The sequence below is a fragment of the Lepisosteus platostomus genome, chromosome 1 (genome assembly GCF_059453375.1).
Source record: "Lepisosteus platostomus isolate fLepPlt1 chromosome 1, fLepPlt1.hap1, whole genome shotgun sequence".
NCBI lineage: Eukaryota > Metazoa > Chordata > Actinopteri > Semionotiformes > Lepisosteidae > Lepisosteus > Lepisosteus platostomus.
In genome coordinates, this window is record NC_142611.1 from 41,609,240 (window position 1) to 41,636,827 (window position 27,588).

At 36.7% G+C, this 27,588-nt stretch overlaps 2 protein-coding genes across 8 annotated transcripts in view; both read right to left on the reverse strand.

Moving 5' to 3' along the window:
* LOC148677955 (dihydropyrimidinase-related protein 1) overlaps window positions 1-12,128 on the reverse strand; it is a 60,381-nt gene extending 48,253 nt beyond the window's left edge. Inside the window, exon 1 of one of the 3 annotated variants that reach the window (XM_088628826.1) lies at window positions 10,910-12,128. In XM_088628826.1, coding sequence (XP_088484952.1) covers window positions 10,910-11,275 — 366 coding nt within the window. In that variant the 5' untranslated portion in view covers window positions 11,276-12,128. Of the gene's footprint in view, window positions 1-9,067; window positions 9,279-10,909 lie in introns of those variants that run through there. The other 2 variants (XM_088628827.1, XM_088628836.1) reach the window with 2 other exon arrangements.
* A 2,597-nt stretch (window positions 12,129-14,725) lies between these two features.
* The window catches only part of LOC148677956 (uncharacterized), a 46,637-nt gene continuing 33,774 nt past the window's right edge, over window positions 14,726-27,588 (reverse strand). For all 5 annotated transcript variants that reach the window (XM_088628855.1, XM_088628879.1, XM_088628870.1 and 2 more), the window contains 5 exons: window positions 26,657-26,842; window positions 23,970-24,023; window positions 22,720-22,854; window positions 19,078-19,161; window positions 14,726-17,459 (listed from right to left, as the gene is read on the reverse strand). In XM_088628855.1, the coding sequence (XP_088484981.1) occupies window positions 17,451-17,459; window positions 19,078-19,161; window positions 22,720-22,854; window positions 23,970-24,023; window positions 26,657-26,842 (468 nt within the window). In that variant the 3' untranslated portion in view covers window positions 14,726-17,450. The remainder of the gene's footprint in view (window positions 17,460-19,077; window positions 19,162-22,719; window positions 22,855-23,969; window positions 24,024-26,656; window positions 26,843-27,588) is intronic.

Here is a 27,588-nt window from a genome sequence, read left to right on the forward strand (position 1 = left end):
TCGCCTCCTACTTTGAAAATACCCGTGAAACCGGTTCAATTCGTCACAGCCAGCACTCCTGCAGAGAGTTGGGTTGTACTTGCAGTGTATACAGTACACGCGTTATGCTCTTCGTTAATGTCTGTGAAGTTTTATTTAATCTCTGAGCCATACTGATTCTTCTGGAAGCACACCAGTATTCCACTTTCTCCCTAAACATTTTTAGGATCAGAGTCTTACATGTGGTTATTTCGAAAACGTTTGTACGTGCTCCTTCTTACCATGTTACTGTTTACCGTTACTGACCATATTAAGTTTAAGTGCCTGTGGGCACTTTTACTGTCCGTGGGGGGTGGACTGTCTTTCATTAGAAGGTTAGTCTGTTCTACTTTGAGAATGTAGGGGGGGGGGGTGGGAAGTGCCCGCGGTCATTTAATTAGTATTAAAATCTTAGTTATCTTTCTAGTTCACAGGTTTGCATGCATAATTTAATTTTGAAAGCCACTGAGACATCAGGTACTACTGTTGTATTTATGAAAAAGAAACAAAACAAAAAACATACTAACAACTGTGCCATCCTACTCCTTAGTTAATACATTTTATTATTCATAAACAGTTAACATTGTTAGCAAAATATTTTGAATTATATTTAACCCTATTTTTTCTTTAGTTTTGTATTTAACTTATTATATGATAGTCAGACTTAATGTATATTAATGTATATTTGAACAATGAAAATATATTTTTACAAGATTTTACATTAAGCACTTAAAATGAATATGGTTAATAATAGTAAACTGTAACATGCTGTAACAAGATCGGTTAAACTTCGAAGAAAATCCTTTCAGAGAAAATGTTTCAGGTGTGAAGAACAAACCTGTTCCCACACACCCTGCCCCCACTACCATTAGAATATACACAAACATTTTAGCATTTCATTCAGAAGACCCTCACACCTGAAGAGTGCTGGCTGTGACGAATTAAACCGGTTTTACAGGTTTCAATCACAGATTGGGACTCAGTAAAGTAACACACAGCGCCAGTGGATTTGATAATACTGTACCTAACCAAAATCCGCAATATGGAAACAGAACCTGTGTAATTGTTGATAGATGATGTACTCGTAACATTTTTTCAAGACGAACTACAACATTTAAAAAATGACTTGTATGTACTTGATATCTCTAATCAATCCACGGGTCCCAGCACAAAACGAAAGTAAAACGCATACCGTTTCGCGCTTCTTATTAGTTGCTCAAAAGTAATTTGACCGTATGAAATGCATAATATAAACCTAGAAACATATACGTGAGCAGTACTTAAGCACTGTAGTATCGGTGTTAAGACATACCTCTCAAATACTGTAAATCAAGTTAAAAATATCTCAAGAACGATTCTGGTCGTAATGAAACCATGTTTCGTGTATGTTTTCTTTTTCATCTTGAAATAACTCATTTCTAAATACCTTTTTCACTGTTAACATCTTGTAGCAACTTTGCGACAAAATATACACTCTGACAGTTCATCCTGCTACCAACATTAAATAAAACAAATCTTAAGATTTCTATATTTATGTCTTTATTTAGTGGTTTCATTCGAAGCTTACAATGTTTAGGGAGAAATGGAATACTGGTGCGTATTTTTTTCTTTAAAGTACCGAGACCAGCCATATACTGTATGTTTATGTTAAGATTTCCCTTCAGTGGTAAAATTAGATATGAATATTCAATACTTAAACGGGCACAGTTAAGATTGTATACAGTACAGTTTGCATACGGTAATATGTTTATGTTACGCGATTAAAAAATAAATAAATAAAACTGGAAGGTCCAGCACCACCATTATGTTTATATGGTTGTTTTTGTTGGTTGGTTGTTATTATGGTTATTAATAATACGATCTATAGTTGAAATCTGAGCCTAAATAAAAAGAAAAAGCAAGTGATTAGGTTTATGAGCAATCTAATTTCTTATTCGTTTAAAACGCTATATAAAATAAAGTTTATTATTAATTTGCTGGACAGAGCGGTGAACATTATTATGCATAAGACAAAGATAACGATCCTGATCAGTTTAGAAATCTGTGTACGCTGTAAGGTTTTTACTTCTTAAACTTTTAAAATACACGTTTTGAATGGAAAGAAATCCTCTTCCTGGTATAGCACACCAGCACGTCTTTTTTCTCCAATCAGAGGGGTGTCAGATGGTGTCAGCCAATCACCATTCTGCGTTGGGTAGCAACGGGTGACTGTTCTCAGGCGGAAGATGTAAGCAGCTTAATGTTCGTGTTAAATATGTTTTTTAAATTCAATTAAACGGGCACAGTTAAGACATTAAATATACATATACATACTGTATACAGTACAGTTTGCATACGGTAATATGTTTATGTTACGCGATTAAAAAATAAATAAATAAAAATGAAAATGAAAAGTCCAGTACCAGCTGGATTCGAACACCCAACCTACCAGCTGGTGGTCACGCACCTAGACCAGTAGGCTACAAGGGAGCTCACATGATCAGGCAGGCGAAACAGCCCTACATAGCTCTGCCGCAGTACACGGATATAATCATACCGTTATTAAATTATTGAGATATGCGATTCCATATTATATTCCCTTTTAATCAAATTCTAAAAGTATGCTTGTTGACTCCGGTTTCACGTTAGTTAAAGACTTCGAAGCTTACAATGTTTAGGGAGAAATGGAATACCGGTGTGTATTTTTCCTTGTGATATTTTAAGCTCTAGTTGAATGATAGGTGTCGCATTTTAAATCATTTTCGTAGCTAGAAATTATGAAACGCCCTGTTAAAAGCAAGGAAGTTTTTATGCCCCGTTGAAGTAAAACAAAATGCCTGACAAAGTATGGCTTGGACAGATTCCAAGTGCTTGTACAAATGTGCTAAAGAAATTATACTTTGAGTATACAGCTTGTCCAAAGTCATCCATTATTAATACTATTAGTAATATCTTCAGTAAAGGCTTTGATGCATAAATATTTCTGATAAAGGTAGGTTGTGTACTTCTGTCCAACTGAGCAATCTTGCTTTCATAATATATACCAACATTTTAATGACTGATGATTAACATGCTGTAATACACAGTTCCAAATTAAAGGCTCAAATGCTGTACATGAGAGGTTAAGCTCCCCCTGGCGGTTTTACAAGGCGACGCCGGATAGTTAGTCACGTGACACACGTGACACACGTGATACCGCGTGATACTGCGTGATACTGTGACACGCCCACCGGGGTATGCCGCGAAATACCTCACCCATTTTGAATGGCTGCATCTGTAGGACAGGTTATTGTGGTCCGTGAGGATGGTGAACAGATGTTGGGCTCCCTCCAGCCAATGCCTCCATTCTTCCAGGGCGAGCTTGATGGCAAGAAGCTCTCTATCTCCTACATCGTAGTTAACCTCCGCCGGGGAGAGACACCTAGAGAAGAAGGCACAGGGGTGGAGAGTACTGCGATCCCCGTGGCGCTGGGAAAGGACAGCCCCGACTTCCAGGACAAAGGGCAGCGAGGGGTCCGGATGACGAAGGAGAGGGGCCGTGGTGAAGAGGCGCAGAAAGGCACGATCAGTCTCGTCAGTCCATTTGCCCAGAGTAGGACCCTTACACGTGAGGGCAGAGATAGAAGCGGCGATTGTGCTGAAGTTCCGAATGAAATGGCTGTAAAAACTGGAAAATCAGAGAAAACGCTGGACCTGCTTAAAGTTCCGGGGGGTTGGCCAGTCCCTTATGGCAGCTGTCTTGGAGGGGTCCATCCCAATACCAAGAGGGGAGATGACATAACCCAGGAATTGAATAGTCGAAACATGGAAAGTGCATTTTTCCAGCTTGGCATAAAGACTGTTCTTAATGAGACAGGTTAGGACCTCCCTGACATGAGTGACATGTTCCTGAGGGCTACTGGAATAAATTAAAATATCATCCAAGTAGACGAGAGCGTACTGGTGAATAAAATCCCGGAAAATGTCATTCATATAGTTCTGAAAGACAGCCGGAGCGTTGGCAAGACCAAAGGACATGACCTGATATTTGTAATAGCAGTGAGTGGTGATAAAAGCCATCTTCCATTCATCCCCCTCGTGGATGCGGATAAGGTTGTATGCTCCACGAATTTCGAGTTTGGAAAAAAATCTTTGCACCCCGAAGGAACTCCAATGCCGCAGGAATGAGCAGCAGAGGGTAGCAATTCTTAATGGTGATTTCGTTGAAACCGCAATAATCAACACACAGTCGTAGAGATCCATCCTTCTAAGAAATAAAAAAAACTAGCACAGGCAGGTGAGGAGGACGGATGGATGAAGCCAGACTGCAGGGAGTCCTGAATGTAAGTTTCCAAAGCCTTGGATTCATCCAACGAGAGGGGATAAACACGCTCTCTAGGTGGTAAAGCATCAGGAACTAAATCGATAGTGCAATCGTAAGGACGATGAGGGGGAAGAGAGAGGGCCCTACATTTACTAAAAGCAATGTGAAGGTCGGCATAAGAGGGGGGAATATCAGAGGAGGTGACGTGAGAGATCTGAGCAACAGGAGGTTTCATGGGGAACTGGCAGCAGTGAGTTAAGCAGTGGGGTCCCCAGGCTCCAGGCTCTCTCAGACCAGGAAATGTGGGGATTGTGTAGCTGTAACCAAGGGAAACCAAGAATAAGTGGGAGTGACTGAGAGTGGAGAAGGAGGAACTGAATAACTTCCTGGTGGGTGGCTCCAATATGCAGGGAGAGAGGGATCATCTGCCATTCAACCAATCCTGGAGAGAGGGAGGAGCCATCAATGGACTGGATGCGGATGGGAGGGGAAACAGGCAGCAGGGGAATCTTCAGAGAGGCGGCGAGTCCCGAATCTAGAAAGTTGCCTGCTGCACCTGAGTCAATGAAAGCCAGGAGAGATTCCTGAGACCCGCCCCAGGAAAGAGTAGCAGGGAGGGACAGCCCAGACACGGAAGAGTTGAGTGAGAGAATACTGACCTTAGCAGGGGGATGGGTGGAGCCAGGGGGTCGCACCGGACAGGAAGCTCTGAGATGATCTGAAGCCCCACAATAGAGGCAGCGCCCCTCAGAGAGTTGGTGGCTCCGCTCCTCTGGAGAAAGACTAGAGGGGGAGGGAGTGGATGGTGTAGCCGGAGAGGCAGAGCGGAGCGGGAGGTGTTCGGTCCTATGTTGCTGAAGGCAGACATCAATCTCCATGACCAAAGAAACAAAGCTCTCCAGGGTAGGCATATGGAAGGGGAGGTGAGCCAGGTGATCTTTCAGTTCCTCATGCCCGTGTGCGATTCGTGACATAAGCATAGACATTACATACTAAGTGATATTTTTGTGTCATGTGTGTGACAAATTCAGAGAGCTGTTGTTCCTTAAAATATTATATGCAACGTTTCTCAACTTTAAACCCCCACTTCCCACACACTGTGATAATATGGCTATGAGATCCCTTGGGTCATAGTGAAAATGTGCATTTTAATTCACCGATTTGCATATATTAAAACCTACTCAATGAGAACTATTCTTTTGTGAGAGGCTCTTGCATTTTAAAATTTAAAACAAAATATACAGTATAAAATACACTCCATTATTATGAACAGAAACTCAATCCATTGACCATTATTGCTATAATCCTTTTGTCACTCACACACCATGATAACTACTGCCTTTAGTGCTGTAGCACAATGGCAGTCATAACACCATCCGTCAGGACTCCTCTGTGGCATCCATATAATCCAGAGTAAAACGCACGCAGTAACGTTACATGAATAGCAAGTACTGTATTACTGTGAGTTAATATTACAAATTATTTGAAATTACTCTCCACAATAATATAACAATAGGTAGAAATCCCCTTAATCTGTTATGTTTTTAAGGGTTTTTTACCTTTCTAACTCGACTACTGCCCTGGTAAAGAGAAACTCAGCATAACTCCTGATTCATTACCTTAGCCAAGAAGAAAATATGAGAGCGTTTTCAATATTACCAAGATTGTCTTGGTGAGAAATCCTTACATGTTTCTACTTAGCATGCAAAAACTCAGTACTCAGTAGGATTTTTACAATTATACTAAGAAACACCCAAATGCACTCTGTATAAATGGTTTTACTGTATATAAATTTTTAAGCAATTCAAGTGTTTCACTTTATTTCACAAATCCCTAATGGAGTGTACATTAAAAGGGCTAGAGAGAAGGAGGGTTATAGAGAGCAAAGCTGCCCTTAATCAGGACTGCTAGGGATTTAATGGAAAGACTTACATGGCTCCTGAACTAAGACAAAAGGCTTAGGAAACATTTCTTAATTCAGCTTCAGACCAACAGCTTTGATTCGAGAGCGATTGGACAGAGAGTCCATACAACCAAAACAATAATAAAGGCGTCGCCAATATTTCAGTATGACCTCAGTCATTTGTTTCAGTCTATTATCTGTATTCCACCATATCAAAAAACAGAAATTGTTTTTTTATGTACAACAGAAGGAGGAAATCTTGTAATTGAAAGTCTGTGCATTTTGATGTAAGAAAAAAAGTGGGGATGTGGATTGTAACTTAATGGCTTATACTATTTCAGTGAACCGTATTATTGCTTATATGAAATGGGGCTGTTACCAGTTCATCTTGAAGCGCACATCTGGATTGATAAAGACATTTGCTGATGTCTTCCTAAAAGTAAATCTTCCTAAAAAAAGTCATATATGGATTGACATTTCCTGTAAACTAATAGAATTCTGTCCACGATGATTAAAATATAACTAGGTAAGTTTCATTAAGACTTGTAACTTCCACAAAAGAGTTACTGTAATGGACAACATTTATTAAACAAAATTGCAGGCTTCTTTTGCACAATATAAATATTATTCATATTTTGAGCTTTTGAGGGAAATGGGCTCTGCTTTATCTACAATTACATGCAACTTCAAGGATAACACATTTGTAACACCTTCTAGATTTGATTGGGTTTAATCATGCTTAATGTAAGAAGTGCTGAACTTCTGGCAACTACTTTCTACAGTCCTACTGTACTTCCTCTTGCAGAGTACACTAATGAGTGTTAGTTTATTCTATATACAGTATAAAGTTTTTTATTCAGCCATAATGGCAATGACAGGTAAAGCCACTTGTGAATGAAAACTATCCGCATATTAGTTCTTACACCAAAAGTACTTTTTTTTTTTGCTGAAAAACCCAAATGTCAATAAGCTGTTAATATAAACTTAATATACACTATTGCTTGTGGGGGGGGGGGCAAATATCAACAGACCTACATTATGAGGTCCAATTAAGAAGCACAATGCTTTTGCATGATGAAGACCAATTGTTCAACTAGATGGAAATAAGAAACTGTTTCATCTTTAAGAAAAACTAACGGTAATACAGTATATGAAATGAGAAAATAGACTAGGCTGACCACTAAAGAGAGGAAGGCTGGCACATGAGATACTGAATGCAAAAAAAAGGTTATTTCATCTTTTGTCTGGCGCATACCAAAAGTAAAATACTACAGCAACATAACAGTATGAACACAAACTGTCCCTACACATTACAAACAGATTGGAGCAATTTCAGTTTCCATGGTTACCGTCATTCATCTTTTAGCACCTACAGTAGTGCCTGAAAAGCTTTGAAAGGAGCTGTCTATTCTATTGGACATGCAGCACAACGTTTGCATGTTGTGGGAAGAAGAAAGGGTAAGCATTGATGTTTCAATCAAAACATAGTCTAGCATATAACTTAAATAATGCAGATGGCATTCCAGAAACGCAACTGGGAGCTAGAACATTGTAGGTTTTGAAAATAGGTCATTACAGGAAAACCTGCATTATTGTACAGAATTTTATTATGTACAGAATTTTCAATAATGTATGAAATTAACTTAAAAAAACAACCTATTTCAGTACACTGAATAATTCAATAATTAAAATGAAATTGACATGGTTGATTGAATTTTTATTAAAATGTGCATATTGGTATGCATATCAATAATAATATCAGGTTATTAAGTAAATCATTTAGAGTTAAAACATTCTATCATCAACAGAATGTTTGTTGTTTTACATTCACATTTTACTCATTTACTTTTGAATTCCCGGTAATATCCCGTGCAATTGTGATTATTCGCAATAGCCATAATTCTAAAGACTTGGATAATATATCAATATGCATTAAAATACTTGATGGAGAACAGTTTCAACACTGGTTCCTGCCAGGTGATTTCCTGCCCAGCATTCATACAATTTCAATCTACAAACCTTGACTGTATTACCAAGCTATTGTTCTATTAATAGAAGCCAAAGGTGTTGTCTTTGCCACAGCCATCCCTGTCAATGGGAAGAATGAGTGTCACCTCACTATCCTTTGCTCATTGCACACATTTCAAATGTGCAGGAACATAAATGTTTTTTTTAGTACTTTATTCTGGGACACAACGAGTGATTCGAAGATGGGCTGATCTCCTTCCATCTTTTGTCTGTTTTAATTCTCGATTATCCAGCGCGTTTGATCTCCTAACTGGAATGTGTTATTCGGCGAAATGCATTAAAATAGCAATGATACCCACGCAACAAAACACGACGCATCTACTGATTTACATCAACTTGTCGTGGTAGGACACAGTTTTTGTTTCATTTTAAATATTTGGAAATTGCATTGAGGACCCCAATTCAGTTATCATTTTTAGATCGCTCTTGCACAGCAATAATAATAGACAGATGGCGAATAACGGAATGATATGCACGCAAACATCTTATAGATCAACCTTTTTACCACAACTCCAGAATTGTGTTTAACAATTTTAACCAATAATTGCGATTTTTTTCCCTGCCATTTTCTGTCAAGGCAGTACACATTTGTCAGTTCCCAGCTTCGCCCTCAACGAGCCGCCATAGCTGTCTAATGCATTTCTCCCCTTTTTCCTATTATTTTGTTTTCCGTTCTCAATTTTCATCTGGCATCACCAAAACGCATCATTATGTAGCGTCATATCACCTACGAAGCTTTCACTATCACCAGCAGAGATTACATCTCAGTACAACATAAAGACACGGTGGTTATTAAATACATTAGAGAAGCAACGCCTAATACAGTATTTTCTTACCGTTATGTGAGGGATACTTTTCTTTCCTTGATACCCGGACACAGACATTCTTGCAGGATTCAAGATAACGATCGAATTTTTTTTAAAGAAATCACCAGATCCTTTTAGACCCACTTTCACTATGATCAGTAAATCTGCCACCTTTATGTAGCAAATAATAGATGGACGAATCTCCCTACGGGGAGTTGCTACAGTTTCTAGAGCTCCAACTAAGGGCTGTAGCGCCCTCTGCATCATAAAACCTGAACGTTTGCGAGGGGCAAAGGAGACAGTCGACATACTGTACAGTACAGTACGGCAGCTACTGTACTACTATAAAATGGTAATACTGTAGCTTCTAAACCCAGTTTAAAATACCTCTGTAGATCAAGACTTCATTTTGAATTTTAGGTATCTTTTTCCTTCATGGTTAACTAAAATAGCAGTATTGAACACTTCTGTTATCTTGTTGCCACCAAAGTATGAGTAAATAGCTGACTTGATCTGATTGGTATTGTGAATTTGACGTACCTCTGAAAACATCGTTAAGCATATACTGTAGCCTGCAATGTAACTGAAGATTGCGTTTAAACTGAAACGCTCACTCCACCAAAAGGAATCAGTATATTATTGTAGCCACAGATATTTAATTGAGGAAAGTACTGTAATACAGAAAATCTCATCAGCTTTTTTCAGTTCTTAATATTGCAGTGTTACAAGCTTTAAATTATTCTAGTAATCTAAAAGGTCATTAACACGTACAAAATACACAAGGCCTTTAACAAATAAGAGAAACTAGAGTGTCGAAAGTGTATGGAAGTACAGTATACTGTACGTGCATGCTGTCATGCTGTATGTGAAAATGAATTCATCCAACGAAATAATAATCTAAAGATGTTTATTGCATCTTACAATTTTTTTTCCATTAAAAAACGAGACAGCAAAATACTACACTTGAAATCCATGCACTTGGTATCATGCTGTGGCCTTTGTATGAATAAATGCATGCAGATTTTTTCACACCATACTACGTGCTACCAAATTGGAAGACAAAGAAACGCCTTGTCTGCTTCAATAGTCTTTTAAGTTAATTGCACATACTGTATGTACGCTTTTACAACACTGTGTCTCAAAAGTTAAACAGGCATTCTCACAATCTTACGTTAAAGTCAATTGAAGCTACTCTACCATGCATTTTTTATAGTTTCTAATTAATCAATGTGAATTACTGCATTAAAAAGTTTTCTAACACAAAACCAAAACATCTGTATCTTCATAAAGTAGGTATAATGGCTTCTAGTTCTCTAAAACATTTGAAGCCATATCACAGACCAAAATTCTTAATTAGATTAAGCAGCAAGAAGCAATTATTTTGTGATATCAAAACCTTCACATTGCTTCAAACTATCCAAGCAGGGTCAGGAAAAAAAAACGTACGAAGACGCTAAGCGATGCGTCCGTACTGCATCAATACCAAACAGTTTCATTTCGGCAATAAGGATGGAACCAGCGATAATACTCCGAAAACCTTGTTTGTGCCTGAAGTAAGGTGAAGTTAAAAAAATAAACCACAGCTGTCTTGGTTTACAAATGCCAAAGCCATACTAGGTAATAGCTCAAATGCGAACTTTTTTAAAACAGTGTTTCTTGTTGTATTGAAAAAAAAGCAACAAATTAAATATGAATGAATTTTATATTAATCGTATCATTACGTTTTCTGTTGGTTATAAATAAAGAGCGGGGTTTTAAAGAACACGTGAGAAACAGTTATGATAACACAGTACATGCAATCTTTCATGGTCAGTATACAGTATGAGTAGGATTTATGCTTTTAAGTCCTAGAGTAATGGATTTGTATCCTACCTTTCCATTTTCCTGTCCCTGTAGTAACTCCTTGCCAGCTGGATATTTAATTTCCACTCCCAGGGTCTTATCGTCCCTGTCGCTGGGGGAACTGATAATCGAGCCGGAGACCTCGCTCACATCACTAGCTGTCTCGCTGAAATTGTCCCCTTCCAGCATCTCCCGGCTTCCACTCCTCGGGGTACGGTTCCCTTTCCTCCCTACGCTGTAAGAATCGAAATCTATGGTCTTGTTCTCGTAGGCCCCCTCCACAGAAGCAAACATTCCCCATGACTTTTGCCGCGGGGTCTGTGCAGTGGTACCTGGTCTGGCCAAGTAAACTGGCAAGTCATCTTCTTTATTCCAGTTTCTCCTACGCTCAGCCATCCCAATGCGAGTCAACAGACGGAAAATCCAAATCCGATCAGGAAACGCTAACCATAAATGAAAAAGAAGCAATGCGGTAAATTTGATCAGCTCCAAAAATAAAACACGCTCCTCTGGTCACCGCTACCGCCAGCTGAGAACCAATCACAAATAGCTGCAATTTGATTTATAAAGACAGCGAATCCAGTATTCCTGTTCGACCTTGGCGATTACAAAGGAGTACTGCAATGCACTGATCCTCTGGAGCAGCGCAACTCGAGGGAAAAATACCAGTTTGCGCCGAAGTCTGGCTCCAGCTGGAGAACGTAGTTGCTATACATCAACCGCTTTGCAACAGTCTATCGATTGTTCAAGAACATGGCCAATTAGCTAAATTAAAAAGCAGCTCCACGCACTAAAACAGTTGCAGAATAAAATATTTTCCCAGTTCTTTGAAGCGCAGAACCTGTCGTTAACAGAAAAGGATGCTGCAGTGAGCAGGAACAAAGCACGACAACGGTTAAAAGATGTATACCCATGGTCCAGAAAACCGTTTCCTCATTTTGCAGACGACTCCGTTTACAAGCACATGGATGGTCACGAATGATAAAAAATAACAACAAAAACTTAATTCAATGAATAATCCTTAATCGACTAATGCAATTATACCCATAGCATGCAGGTGTCTTCATTTACCAACCAAGAATTTCAATCTGGATGAAAAGCTTATGGTCGTGAACGATTAAAAACGCCTTCTTTTAAAATAAGCCCCAACCGTAAAGTTGCAAGGTGGATGTGAGTTTATACGTATGTAGCGGTGGCAAATACTACTGTAGATGTAAGGCATCTCCACTGACACGGAAGTAAAACGTCTTGCTACTGCGTACTTTTAGCATTGTCTGCACCAGTCTTTATTCACAGCTGATGACTGGTTAAATTACAACGCCAAGATGACTCAAACCTCAACGATCTGTCATTGCAAACGCAAAACACATCGCTGGTTGTCTCACATAGTTATATCGGAATACACTGGGAGCTGTCCATCAGCACTTGCTGTAGTTTTGCCTTTAGCGTGCGCCACACATTTTTTAAGCTTTTAAACGTGGTACTGCATTGTAGGCTTTAGTACAGGAATATCCACCCATTTTGATTAATAGCTTTATCCTTAGAGAGTCGTGTTACTACTGTCCAAGCAAACAGCATGCGGTTAATTTTTTCTTCTACACTGGTCAATTGAACTAGTCAGGCTTTGTTAGTGTGGCTCAATGATGGTATAGAAAAAAATAAAATTTACTGTCAAAAGCTTTTTGCTGAAATAAGGCAATAAAAAAGGATGTTTTAAAATCTATTGCGTTTAAGTTATATTAAAATGATGAGGAAAGAGACTGGACAAAGAATAAATGCTGGAGGAACTGTGACTTTTATTATCTTTAATTAAGACTTCTGCATTTTAAAGGCTGACATACAGTAGATGTACACGTAGCTGCTATTACAAAGGTTCTTGGCTTGACTTCCGAGACCCATTTCAGTGATTCACAGCCAAAGATACTTTTAACATAACATACACCACAGAAATAACACTACTAATAAATTAGTTTTAAAAAACTTGATTTAAAGCAGAATTATTCCACTCATACTCTCAATGACCACAGGCTGTTATGTTATCTCACATTTTTAAGCAAGTCAAGCTAAAGCTGACGTAACCAGGCCTGTAAGGCACTTCACTGTTTTACTACATGACTGTGCAGTACTTAAAAAAAGTTCATTATGTTCGTTACATTTAATGTATTGAAACTTGTCATTTAAATAACGAAAAGCACAAATATTAAAACTAGAGCACACATCTAATATGTTTACTCTAATCATAATAGTATAATAACAATCATATACTGTACAGTACAGCAAATAATGACTGTTGTACAAGGTAATAAGGGAAGAAGCCTGGTTTTCCAGTCCTTTCAAAAAGATATCCCTCAGTGAGCAACAGGACATGCTGTTTGACTAGTGTATCTCCCAGCCAAGCTGTCTCAAGTTACACGCTTTTCTTAAGCAAGGAATGGAGAAGGGTGTGTGTGTAGGGGAACATTCTTTTTGTTAAGGAGTGATCTCCTTGTTATAAGAAGTATCGCAGTATAAGAACACTGCCGAATAGATTCAAAAACAGTTTCGTCCCCCAAGCAGTCTGCATCTTAAACAGCTCAAATTAGCACCTGCATATATTAGCACCTGCACTTTAAGGTACGGCACTGTTTGCACTGTATCCTGTCTTGGCTGTATTATAACATCTATTGTCTAAATTTATTGTCCAAGTCTGTTTGTCATTTGTGCCTATTTTTTGTTTTTTTCTCTAATGTTATTTGGTACAGCCAAACAAGTAAGCATTCCAACACACTTGTTGTATATGGCAAATAAAGAAATCTTGAATCTTGGTTCTTGTTGTTCTATACCTGTATTCTCTGCTGTATAGCAAGGCTGCTGATGCAGAATTACTTCCATGCACCAGATACTCCATTCCAATGGAAGATGAATTGTTCCAATGTAAAAGTACACCATTTACCCCTATCCAAAATCATTTTCTTTTCATTTTTTCACCCTTAAGAGTGTTCAGTTTGAGCATTCACATTTTTGTTAAATATTACACATCACCTGCAATTAGAAAGTTGGACATCTTTGGAAAGGGTCCACACACCAGTAGGTACACTCATTTCATTTCAGTGCAGCAACAGATTGGAAGGAAGTAGTTTTGGATCAGAAGCCTCACTATACAGTACAGAATAAAGGTATATTTATACACAAATATACAAGTATATTTAGAACTGAGATAAGCAGGTAGTTTTAGCACAAAGGAATGGAGGTCTGGAACAAGCCACCCAAACATGTTGTAAAAGCTGATACCCTAGTGTTTTTAAAGAAATGTTTTAGTAGCAACCAAATAGGCTAGATGTACAGTAAGCTGTCTCATGTTCCTTAACAAGAAAAAGGTTGTTTTGTCTCTAGACATGAATAGATGCTATTGGACTGACACAATGACATCTAATAATGTATCTGTATTTAAAGGGATATAATTGAAGAGGATGTACATAAAATCCCACTTTTTTTCTTAGGCACATTTTCAGCTCATACATTAATCTTTTCCAGGTTCATTGGCTAATTGACTAGGGCGACTATTAAAATGCGTAACAAACTGAAATGAAAAACATTAGGATTGAGGTCTTTTGTAAATACAGTAGTTTATATTCCTTAAGTCATAAACTGCTAATAAGAATTATTTTGTCTCCAGATGTAATACACCATAAAGTAAGCAAAAAAAATATAAATGTATGGGTTATTCAAAGTTTAACTGGTAGTACTGAGGAGGGCTAATTTTGTGGACAATTATTAAAAATACCACAAATGTACCTTTGCCTGAAAAATATTTAAAAATGCTGTGTGTGCTTCTAGTAAAGAAAAATAAAACAATTCATGCTGCAATGTTTTTCTACTAAATTTAATTTTTTTACAATTTTTACAAATATTACAGAAATCAATACATCTTAAAATACAAAAATACATTTGTATTAACAAGATAATTGTTTGCGTATTTACAATTAAATACAAGTATTAATAATAAAGCTACCATACACAGAGCATAAACCCAAGGGAAAGCTCATATAGTTTCACTCTACTACTAATCTTAACAAAAGTAAATGCTTTTTGTAATCACACATTGCATGTCTAGACATTTATACACAGTGAAAGGCCTTGGGTTGCAATATACAGTAAAAGCTGTAAGATTGACAAAATCATGACAAACATCATACAGATGTATTATGGTGCTCCTTTAACTAAAAACCCAAAGGCACAAAGGGGATAACTTTCAAGTTCTTGTCATTGTTTTTTTCCATGTGTAGGAAGGGTTTTCTTTTAGAAATAAAACGTACATTAAACTAAATGAATATGAAAATAGTTCCAACACATAAAAAGTCATTTTAATTCGATAAGGTAAGCATGGTTGTAGAATAAGTGAGCAAAGCGGATTAAAAATCTTTGGAATTAACCCTGCTGTATTTGGTTAGATCTGAAATTGGACACTATTGTAACACGTAAGCATAATCCAATGGTCTGCCCCCTCTCTGCCTCCATAAGGCACTAAAGGATTTCCAAAGGATCTCACTGACATGCCATTAAATAAATTGACATTCTGTCCAGTATTAGCAAAAACTCTCCTTCTAGTGTTATGTTAAATTAGTAGATTTATACTATATATACATAAAGTTATCCATTCATAAGATATCTGCTACGCTGATTGTGCCAAATGCTTAAATGAAAAACAAATTATTTATGAAATAGAAACATGCAAGTGATTAAAAGTATACTACAATTGTATCACAGTGCAGTATTTTAAAAATGGAAAAAAACAAACAAACAGCTTACAGTATGACTGTGAAATACAAAACTTTTTCAATTTTATAAAGAGCCCACAATTCAGTATTTAATTTCAATCAGTTCATGCTCTCTGGATTTTTCATTATGTGCAATATATTACATATTTTTTAAGGGAAATCTGTGTTCATAAACTGGGCAATCTGTACAGTATGTTCTTAATCCAATGCATGTTTTTTCAATGTGTGTCTTGTGTGTATAACTGCACATAAACTTGCACTATAAACTGTTCCCTAACACCTTTTATTGAGTTTCCTCCTCAGTATTAGTCTCACCTTGGAAATGTGATGAATGTCACTGTCCTCAGTTGGTAAAGTCTGTTTCTAGGTGAAAAGGCAAGTGTTCGTAAGCACCCTATAAATGCTTAATACCAATGTAAAGGGATAAAGAACCCTATAAGAAAACAGGAGCTGAGATTTTAAAAATAATGTATTGGTTATAAAGCTCATGTTATGCACCACCCACTTAATTTTTGATCCAAGCTTCTTCTGTCTTATAACCATTCAATGTTTATTTGAATACTTAAACTCATCAAACCTTTTAACATTTAAGCCTACTTCATAGTTTATGTTAACAAAGTAGCAAGAGGCAAGACATTCTGCTGAAATAAGATGCTTCCTAAATGTTTTTAAATGTTTAATACTTCAATCTTAAATATAGTGTCAATTTTAGAACTGATTTCCCATGAAAAACATGAAATATATACATACTGATAAACTTTGTACACGTTGCACCATATGTTTATATTGTAAAAGGAAGCAGCACAAAATAAGTGTAATATTAGGTAAGTGGCAATTTCTAATAAACAGTTGTAAATAGTACAAAACAAATAGTACTATAAGAATTTGCTGAAATAAACAGTAAATGACATACACAATAAGATACATAACAGTTTTATAGCTTGGTAAACAGCAAACCTCAAAGTTTCAAGAACATGGTCATCTTTAAAAGAGATGAATACACCAAAATACTTGGAATGTATAGACAGATCAAATTTGAAGAGAAAGGCAAGAATTTGGTACCAGGCCTAGGTTATAGCATTGCTGATTAGTAACTAGCACCATAGGTTTGTGCATGATAAACAGTTTACATGATTATGCACATTGATACTGTACAGTATGTACAGGCCAAGCCCAAACCTTTAAGTTAAAGTTACATTTAAGTTACTTCACAACAGCATGAAGGACTTCACACACAGATGCATTTACTGTATAGGTTCTTATTTGAAGACCATTCATGTGTAATGATCCATATGTTATATTAAATACACTTGTGCACCTACAGTAGTAAATATACCCTAGTGCTTAATGCAAGCTAATCATACTGTAAGTGAACCTGGGGTTCAGTGTGGCCAAAATGAGGATGCTTTGAATGTCCACATACAGGATATTTGCATTTATTGTTCAGGATTTTAGTGGGTTTCAACAATGTCAAGAATCTGCTGTATTTCCCAAGGATGAAACGAAATTAATTAAATTAGATAATGACGGTTAAGTGACTGATTTTCTCATCTTCCAGTCTCTCAAATATTTATCTTTAAAGCATTCAGGCATTGGTGTTTTAAACCAAGGAAACTGTCTGCCTTTGTAGAATTCCATGCAAAACCACAGAGCTCCGATGAATCACAAAGAGTTACTTTTAAATTGAACCTATTCCCTTTCTCCTGAAGTCATTTGCTGTGAATTGGGTTGGAAGGCCAGACTGCTCACACTGCCCTCTCGGCAGGGGCTTGCTCTTCTGTGCTGGTGGCTATAGTACTGCAGCTCATGGCACTTCAGAGGAACTGGAAACATGGCAAAAACACAACGTTTATACATTAAAGTATTCAACACAATTGAATCGAAATCCTGATTAAAACACTTAATTCTAAAGTTTATGGATTCACATTTTATCATGTAGACACCAATAAAAACACCTACTTTTTATATTGAAGCTACTGTATATAAGAGGCAGACAGTTAAATTATTTATTTTACATGTTTTCTATTTTTCTTTTCTAATGCCATCCAAAATAGACATGGAGAGGATGTGAGGATACTTTCGTATAGACATTTTGGAGCCCACAGAGTAAATGCTAAATGCATGGTGTTACAACTGTGAAAGGCCCAACACAACACCAGCCAACACCATCCCTACTGTCAGGCATGCTGGCAGAATTATGTTCTAGTTGTGCTTTTCATCAGCTTGGGCTGGGAAGCTTGTCAGGCACGAGGGCAACATAGTTGGAATGAAGAACTAATAAAAATTAGAAGGAAAAAATTCTTACAAGTTTTTCCACACTGTTCAGCAGTACAGTAACCCAAAGCACAAGGCTGAAGCTGCTTAAGGAGAGTTTAAGCAATTTGAGCAAAGCTGCCCAAAATAATGAGCTAAAATTACATCAAGCCAGTGTGCCAAATTGGTAGAGAAACCAAAAAGACTTGTGATAATTTTTGCCAAAGCTGTTTCCACCAGATATTGAGTTTACAGGTTGAAAATACTTATGTATTCTCTTTCATTTTGGTTACATAAACTATAACTTATCTTACACTTTGAAGTCCACATTGAAAAAAATATTACAGTACATTGCATCATTTTTTAATAAATTGTACAAAAAAATGTGATTCTCTCCTCAAAAAGCACCAAAACATCTAACTCAATCCAGACACTCAGCAAATGCAGCATTTCTACCTTTATAATGTATTTGACCGAAATGGTTGAAGAGAGTTCCACATAGACAGGTTAATGACTCTAAAGTGGCAGATTCAAACACTGTTAAACGGGATCCCTTTTTATAAATATACAGTACTTTCCTAATTGTTTTTTCCATTTTACTTTCTTATTTCTTTAAAAAAATGAAACAATTTTGGTATCATTCATTGAAATCACAACCTCTGTGGTGCCAAGGACAGTCATCCAGAAATGCTTCTTTATTTGCTGATACAGGCACTGATCTTGAAACTGGGGTCAGGTCCCAGGATAAACCTCTTCGAGTAAAATGTAATGGTGCACTGTGGGAGTATGTCCTACAGCAACCGATCCTTTCTTACAGGATGTAATGAGGATGAAAACATGCTGTATCTTACACTGTGTGGTAACATTATCCATACGGACAGACCAGAATTATTTGAGAATGTTTCTCTTAGGAAAACATAAAACAAGTGAGCAAAGAGAATTGTTATAAATAATAATCATTTCATATTTAGCATTCAATACATTTAACTAAAATATGATTAATAAAGCTGTTGCTGTTCAAATCAGAGATAATGCATGGTTTTAATTCCACAACCCACTTTTTTTTTTCTTGTAACTAAATTAAGGATTGCACTACATTCTGGCTCTCATAATCATGTTCATTAGCTCCCTGTGTGTTTAAAAAGGCTCCAGATGCCTTCCTATAAATAAAACATGCTGCATACTTACTGCTTTTTCCTTCTTCTCCCTCGGCAGGCCCACATTAACTTTCTCAAGGAACACTGCTGGTGCAAGACCTCGCCTTCTATTGACCTAGAAGAGAAATAAAAAGCAGGGCTTGTACTTGCAAAGCAATCCAGTTAATTGCTTAATTAGTATGAACAGCAGGTTTCTAATTCATACAGTATGTATTACTTTGATCACAAAAATGAATGTGTTTACAGAAATTGATTTGCATCTAACACTTGCTCTTTTCAAGGTCAGCTTCTGCATGTCATAATAAAATGCATACTCAAAGGCAAGGTGCAGTAAACGTAATGCTTCAGTTTTTAAAAATAATCGCATTACATGAAATGGCAAAAATGAGAAGAGTTTTAATGCCCATTTTCTTGTTTATACTTTTGTAGAAGAATATATTAAGTTAAAACAATGTGTTTCCCAACAAGATACAACTGCAATATGCCTGTGCACTCCTCTCTGTACCAAGGCATGTTGGCAATATTATGAACTCTTTCACTTACATAATGTACTTAACATTATGGGACTGTCACATTCAAAAAGATTACATTGTCCTGCTGTACACTATTGAATGCTTAAACATACATGGTATAAACATTTTAGAAACTTTTCATGAATATGAACCAAATAGTATTCTTTTACAATGCAGTTGAGGAAGAAAAAATGAATTAAATAACATCACCGCATGAATTTAAAGCTGTAATGTGATGACCAAGGAATTTTAAGTTGTAAAAAGAAATTCAGAAAGCTTTCTGAACCTCAGTGATAAGAAACTATCAGATGAAATGTTATAACAGTTTACATACTCATAACAATGTGGTATAATTCACATTCCAATTTCTTCTCTGGGTGGCATTTTTTATAAAATGAATTAGACATAACTGATACTTTTTTGTGTGCAATTTCATATAATGGATTAAAGATTATGCTAAAGGCAGGAGGCTTAAAGGTGGAATTACCATCAATGTCAATTCCAAAACAGGGTCAATATCGCTAAGAGTGATTATCATTTTTCTCATTTATATTTTAATTGTAATATATCATTTACATATGCAGTAACCAGGAAGTATTGGAAACAGAGCATTTATTTGTGTTTTGCACCTTTAGTTTTTAGTATACTGTATAACTATAAGTAGTAAAACATATTTCAATTAACAACAATTTGCTCTGCTGAGAGCTTGTTTTCTAAATTTAATTTCCTCACAGAATTTCTTTTAAAAATAATATAAATATCATGTATATTATTTAAGGTATCTGAAATAGTGCTGAAGTAAACAAGGAAATAAATAAAATTACATTTTTATTTTCAAACAGAAACATCTGATTTAAATGATAGAGGTGTGCTCTATCAAGATGTTATAACTTAAAACCTTGCTCACATTCCTGAAAAGTTGCATGAGAGCTACATCCTTTGAATTCTACACATTATGGGCACCTTAACAAGTCATTTAATATATATACTGTAGCTGGTTTGCAACACTTCACAGCCCAAATTGTCTACGGACTAGTGAGCACAAATAAAGCCACCCCTGTGTTGCAGGAACAGGAGGACATTCTGTCTGAATGTATAATTATAAGATCCAAAACAGAGTACAGAAAAGCAGCAACGATTCTGGCAGTCCTGAAATTCAGCAGCTACGCTATATTGTCATACTTACAATGATGCTGGTACATTTCCAGTTACACTACAAGACTGTCATTGTAAGAGGAAGAAAAAAAGACAAAGTGGGGAAAAAATCACATTCGACTGTATATGCTTTCCTGCCATCTAGAGAACATCTCTTAGTCTTATCAAAGATGTGCACACCAGTAACAAAACATGGCTCATATGAGTTACACAGACAAGATTGAAACTTCAAGAAAATAATGTTAAAGTAAAGAATAAGCCTGGAATCAAAGAAAACTGAAAATCCAGTTACATAATTAGATATACCAAACAGCAAATATGTGATTTTAATTGTGAAACCTATCCCAGGGTGCTTTTTAAGTTTAATTCATAATTTACCGCATTTAGCAGAACAATACATAAAAATGATTCTTGATCTGGTAAAATATTTTCTCAACTCTCCACAACAAACACTGATTGATCAGATCTGTGAAAGTACAAAGCAATATTATTATACAGTACAGTGTACATCTTCAAGATACTTTCCGAGCTTGGGCCTGATATGCTACAACTTATTGTTCTTTTACTTAAGACTCTAATATTCATGAAATAATAGACTCATTATGACAATCAGTACTAATAATCTACAAATTGAATCTGAAGTCTTCCTCTCATGACTAGTATTCTAGATGATCCTCCTCAATTCAGAAGGATTTCTCTTCATTCCTACAGTATAATCAATAGTCAGGATCTGTACAGTATCTGAATATCCTGATAATTTCCTTTGAAATTACTGTATTTAATTTTATTTCCACATGAGTGAATTTAGACCTTAAAGTAGTGTTATCTTAACACATTTTAAGTACCCCTGGAGCATTTTTTGTCATATAGGCTAAACAAATTCAACCATCCCAGAATTCACTTGAAATCACATTTGGTGTAAAACCCAGTTAGACAAAATCATCAACAGTGTGATTTCTACTAGTTTCATTTAAAGTCAAATACCATAGCATCACCTGGGTGAAACTCCTTAAGGGGACTACTGTGATATAGTGATATCTTTCTTTCTTCTAATTAAGTCCCATCTCATAGTATTGTTTTGTTTCTTATCGAATGATTTCACAACTACTTTAAGGGTCAGCTTTCACAAAGCTTTTGGCATTCACTATTCTTGCTCACTGATCACATTCACATACTGTAGGATACACAACAAATAATCCTACTCTGTTTTTCAAGGGCTGGAAGATCACAAAATCAAAGGCAAAACACGGAAAAGATCACCAATGTTGAGCAGATAGGTATTATATAAATAAGTGGAAATAAAGAACTGTACAGAAAATAATTATTTTGTGTTGATCTTAGACAGCTCAAGCACCTCCGTAAGAACCAAATGAAGGGAGGCCATATTGGAACACCTACACTTCTTTAAGACTCCTAAGATTAAACCTGACCAACCACTGCTCTTGCTTTTTCAGCAATACAAAATCATGTTGTCTGTCTAACTTGTGAGATCCCAATTGAAAAATTGGCAAAATGCTGCTTCATAAGAGGATGGGGAAATCATGCCCTGTCCTGCAAATTGTTTTCTTTAAACTCATTAAATATAAAAGGCAACCATAGGTTTAAAATATAGCGAGTTTCACAAAATAAACTTTATGCACCTTATAAGGGAAATCATATTCACAAGGAGAAGTTGCTCATTGCTAAACAATACAGGGTCTAGCATCAAGAATATGACATACAGTATCTCTATCTACAGGTTTCTGTCTGTTTGCTCTGAGCTTTGAACTCAATACGTATATTTTAATTTACTTACATTTATAGCATTTCAATAGAATGTAAATTAACATTAAATAGTTTCAGCAGGACAGAGTGGACAAGTTCTATATTCTGGACGAACTAAAAAATCCAAGCTAAGAAATCCTCATGCATTAAAAAAATCAATATGCTTTAAACGTACTATGCAAGCCTATCCTAGTGAACACATGTAAAGCAGAAAAGACGTCCCCCAAGTGTTCATACTGTACCTCTGCCTCACAGAAGCCGTCCCTCCTTGGTTTTCCAAATACCCACACAGTGTCCCCTTCCCTGAAAGCTAGCTCTCGGCTGGGGTGAATATTGGGGCTGTCTTTCAGGGGACTGTAGTTGTAGATGGCGATAAACTGCAATTCATATACAGAGGGAATGTGCAGGTCATTCAAATAAGCAAAAACTCTGACAGAAATGTGAATGCGACTCATGAACTTAATGTTCCAACACCTTTAAAAGTCAAACACATAAATGATTAAGGGGTCTAACCACAATCAGGACACAAGGTGTTTCCGCAGTTTGGAGTTAGTCTTTTAAGTACGAGCTCTCACTGAGATTTCAGTTTAATCCTGAAACAAATACTGAACCTCTTTGCTATGATGTCCAGTTGTGGCAGGGTATTCTAGTCCAAAGTTCTAGAATCTCAAAACGGGTGACAGACTACAAGGTAGAAAGGATGCCAGGTGGAAAATGTAGCTTGCTTTATAACTATATTTAGTCCATCACCACCAAAAGACTTGCCGTGATTACAACTTAGTCATTATATCAGTGGCTGAAAGATAAAAAAAGTCTCTATAAAAAAGGAACTTAAGGTTCAGCGTGTTGGTAGGACCCCACTCCCTGTTATGCCCATGTGCAAACTCTTTCTGGAATCATTGCAAAGCTCAATAAGTTCATTTGGTTGACAGGCATAAGCCCACTTCTGTGGAAACATTGTTTTTCCAGTTTTCATTTTATCTGATGTGTGTTTGTGTTTCACTATTTTTGTGCTTTTTGGGTATTTCACTAACACGGTGCCTCACCGTGTTTGTGGTGCAGCTTGTGTGGTGCTTCCTTTCCGTCTACAAGAACGTCATTCACGAACCAATACTGAGCTTTGGAAACTTAATTTTGAAATGTCTGTTTTCTCCATTGCTCTGTTGTCTGTGAAAGTTAATATTGTGAATATTAAGCTATATTAAAAAGTACAATGTCAGAAGGGGCAGTGAAAAGTATAACCACAGTCCCGTGGTCATACAACACACGAATTAATATGAATATTGGGTTTATTAACTCTGCATGCCGAGAGGGCGAACAGGATAGGCTGAAGCCTGAGAGGGCGACAGTCTCACAGTGGGAAACTCCTTACCTGGCCAAGCATGACATTCCAAGTGTAAAAAAAGATATAATATATGATATTTACACAGAATATATCCATTATATTCCACTAGATAAACAATAATTTACAAGAATTACAGTTTGTACCTACCTTAGTAGGCTTCACACCAGAAAATGTTTTCGACTGATGGGGTGTACTGACGTTCTGCGAATAAAGTTTGAAGCTGTTACAATTTCAGAATGTACTTTCTGCTGCATCTTTCAAATGCACTGAGCAGTATATTAGCAACAATACATCTGATTTTTAAAAGAAAATACATTATAGATCAATTTAACACCTTTTTAAAGATACACAGTTCATTTCCTCACATGAGTTCCTCAAAACAGCCAGCCTTGGATTAATCCCAAAACTACACATACAGTACTGTGTACAGTACCAGTGTTGTCCACTGTGAAGGAGCTTGGGGTTGTTACAATATAAAACATAAGAAAAGTTTCAATTTAGAGGAGCCTGTGTAGCCCTTGTACAGTATCTCATTATTGTTTCTAATAGCTAATTAATCCTAGTACTTTAGTACAGTATATTTAGCTCTTTATTGAACAATCCCAGTGAAATATCATCATGGCTCCTGCAACACTCCTATTCTCTGTCTTAAATGCCCTGACCCTTAGTTGTTCACTTCTCTCACCCTTACTATTTGACATATGTTTATTTTGACATATAAAAACCTAAATAAAATAAATATCCTTTTTGTGCCTCTGCTGGATTGTCTCATCACTGCTTTCCAACAAAAAACGTTTTTATACCTAAGAATGAGGAAACAGAAAAGGTCCCTTTTCACACAAACCATACAAAAGGGAAAAACTAAATAACAGATGTTTTGGGTTTTTTAATATATCACTATTTGTTTTACTTGTCTTTTTATCAGTGGAGATATCAACAAAAGAGGTGCTACCTCCTCTCAAACATGTCTGACTGCTCAAGACCTCATAGCATTTATTAGAAGAGTGACAATTCTCCTTATTCTGGGCTCAGTGGTACCCAGCAGCACGATACCACCACAAATACAGATACCACCGGGTGGAGAAATGGCACTGTGGCTAAGGATCTGCGCCTGTGGCTGGAAGGTTGCCAGTTCAAATCCTGCAGCTGGCAGATGAATCCTACTCTGTTGGGCCCCTGAACAAGGCCCTTAACCCCAGCTGTTCCAGGAACGCTGTATAAATGGCTGACCCTGTGCTCTGACCCTAAGCTTCTCTCTCCCTGTCTGTGTGTCTCATGGAGAGCAAGCTGGGGTATGTGAAAAGACAAATTCCTAATGCAAGAAATCGTATATGGCAAATAAAGTGATCTTATCTTATCTTATATCACCATTGCAGAGGATACTCTAGAGGAGTGAAGCTCATAAAACCCAAAATAGAATCATTGACACAGTCAGCTAATGACACTTACCAAACAAACGTCTTTAATGATTGGGGCACACATGAGCCTGGGTAGTTTTTAATACATGGAAAAATTGTTCCTGATGGGTGCATACAGTACCACTGTGCAGAAACAGATGGTGGATTTTTTTGTACAATCATTGAATAAGGGCAACGCAGCTAGGAATCATTGGCCCAGCTGCCTCGATAAATTGTTCAGCACATCTAAGATTAATGTTGAAGGATTGAAAGTGTGAAAAACTAACTTTGATGGGTAACGATTAGGCCAACTAGTAAGGGTACAAGGGTACAGTGTATTACACACTGATCGAGTTGGCCTGTTAAAGCATTTGCAACTTAACACTTTAGCAGAGACTTCATATACTCAGTGTCTAGACCTAATTCTATTGTTCATGTGAATAATGTGCTGTTTCAAACACCGCAATACTTCAAGAAATCACTATATATACAGTACGTAGCATGTTTTCAAAAAGAATTTTTGCTTTTAAGGGTCAAGGGTACTATGATCTATTTAAGACGAAAAACATTTAGTTTTTTTTCTATTTTTTGGGGGGTGTCACATTTATGTAGTTTACTGTATGTCACAAAGCAACAATAGCTTTATTCATGATTGGGAGCCACGTACTGTACATTCATCCTTATATTTCCATTTGAAAACAACTCGCTCAATTTAAAGTGCAATCTTACATCTTTTAGTATAAATTTACTTTTTAGATATTTCTCTCTTAACCCTAGCCCTCACCTGCTTTAATACAATGTTAATAAAAATATAATACAGTCAAAGTAAGTTGAAGCATAACCAGGAGAGAAAAAAAACAAGAAAAAGACGTTTGGATGTTTTGGATGGCGCTTTAAAGAAAAAAATAGATATGAGTATACCACGGGGCAATAATTTTTCACAGCCCCCTTTCCCCTGAATTTGGTCATCATTAATGAAATACCATGAGACATTTGAAAAGCTACTATACTGGGATTATGCTGACCTTGATGAAGCAAATGACCATAAAAGACAAGATAATAAACATTTTAAGCCAAGGAAACTTCTTCACTCTAAGTTTATTCCATTTTACCGTCATCGTGGGTGTTATACAAAACCATCGAAGGCTAGGGATGTGTTAATATTTCAAATGGTAATTGATCACGGCTTATTTAGAAACAGACATTTAGTTCTGAGACTTCTTATCACAGCTTTCAATTGCACAATGAAAAAAGTAGGATTTAGGGTTTAATGCATTGATGCCCCAGACATATTCTAATAATACACTATTACTGCCAGCATTTTCCTGAACATACATACACAACTTAAAAATGTAAAAAAACTTAAGAAATCAAAAGACCAAAAGAGGTTTCTATCCTGAGACTTCCAGCCCTGGCTGCAGCCCATGGTAGACTCACCGTCTGAGTCCTGCTGGGCTTGTGTGTGTGAGAAGTCCTGAGGTCACGAGAGGAGAGCTCTGCGCCAGCAGGCGAGTCAGAGCTCTGGAAGAGAATATGGACCTTCTCAGCAAACAGCCCATTGGCCCCCAGTGTCTGGACACTGATTTGAAATGGCACTGACAGGTCAACATTTTCCAACACTGCCTGAAAGAAGCATTGATAAATGGAGGTCCGGTGTGAGAACAGTGTCAAAATGTTCTTTACAATTACAGACAACAGTCATTAGCATCTAAGAAATACCAACAGCACAGGTATTTACCAAGAACTGGGATCCTTCCATATAAAGAGAAAATGAGTTTAGTTTTATTTTATTCAAATGAAGCTGTGCAACTGGTCCATCAGTGCCTCTATGTCATGCTTTCTATTGTGCTGGTTTCATTATTACAGACCTTGTGTGACTGGTCTATTTTAGCACAGCACCTACTGTAAGATGACTCTTGTATTGTATTCCCATTCTGGAATGTGGTAATCAGAGCATTTCAATTGAGTTTTTTATTTCACTAAATGTAAAAAGATAAATATAACACTAATAAATTAAGATTATATAATGTACAGCTAACAAACCTATATAATGAAAGCTCTATAGTGATGTTTTTTGTTTACCAAATGTATCATATTCGTATTTTATCACCACTGTCAGATGTCATTTTTATTTAAAAATATACTTTTCCTTTTCCCTTTATAAAGCATATCATTCAGCCCTTCAGTATGTATGTCTGCATTAGACTTTGCACATTCCATACTTCAAATGAAAATGGAGTTGGATGGAAACATACAGTATAAGCTCTGTCATTAAATAATAGCAATCAACTACCAACAGTGGAGCTTAGAGATTATGCAAGCTGTACATTGTAAGAGTTTAGAAAGGAGTCAAGTGTTTATATTATTTT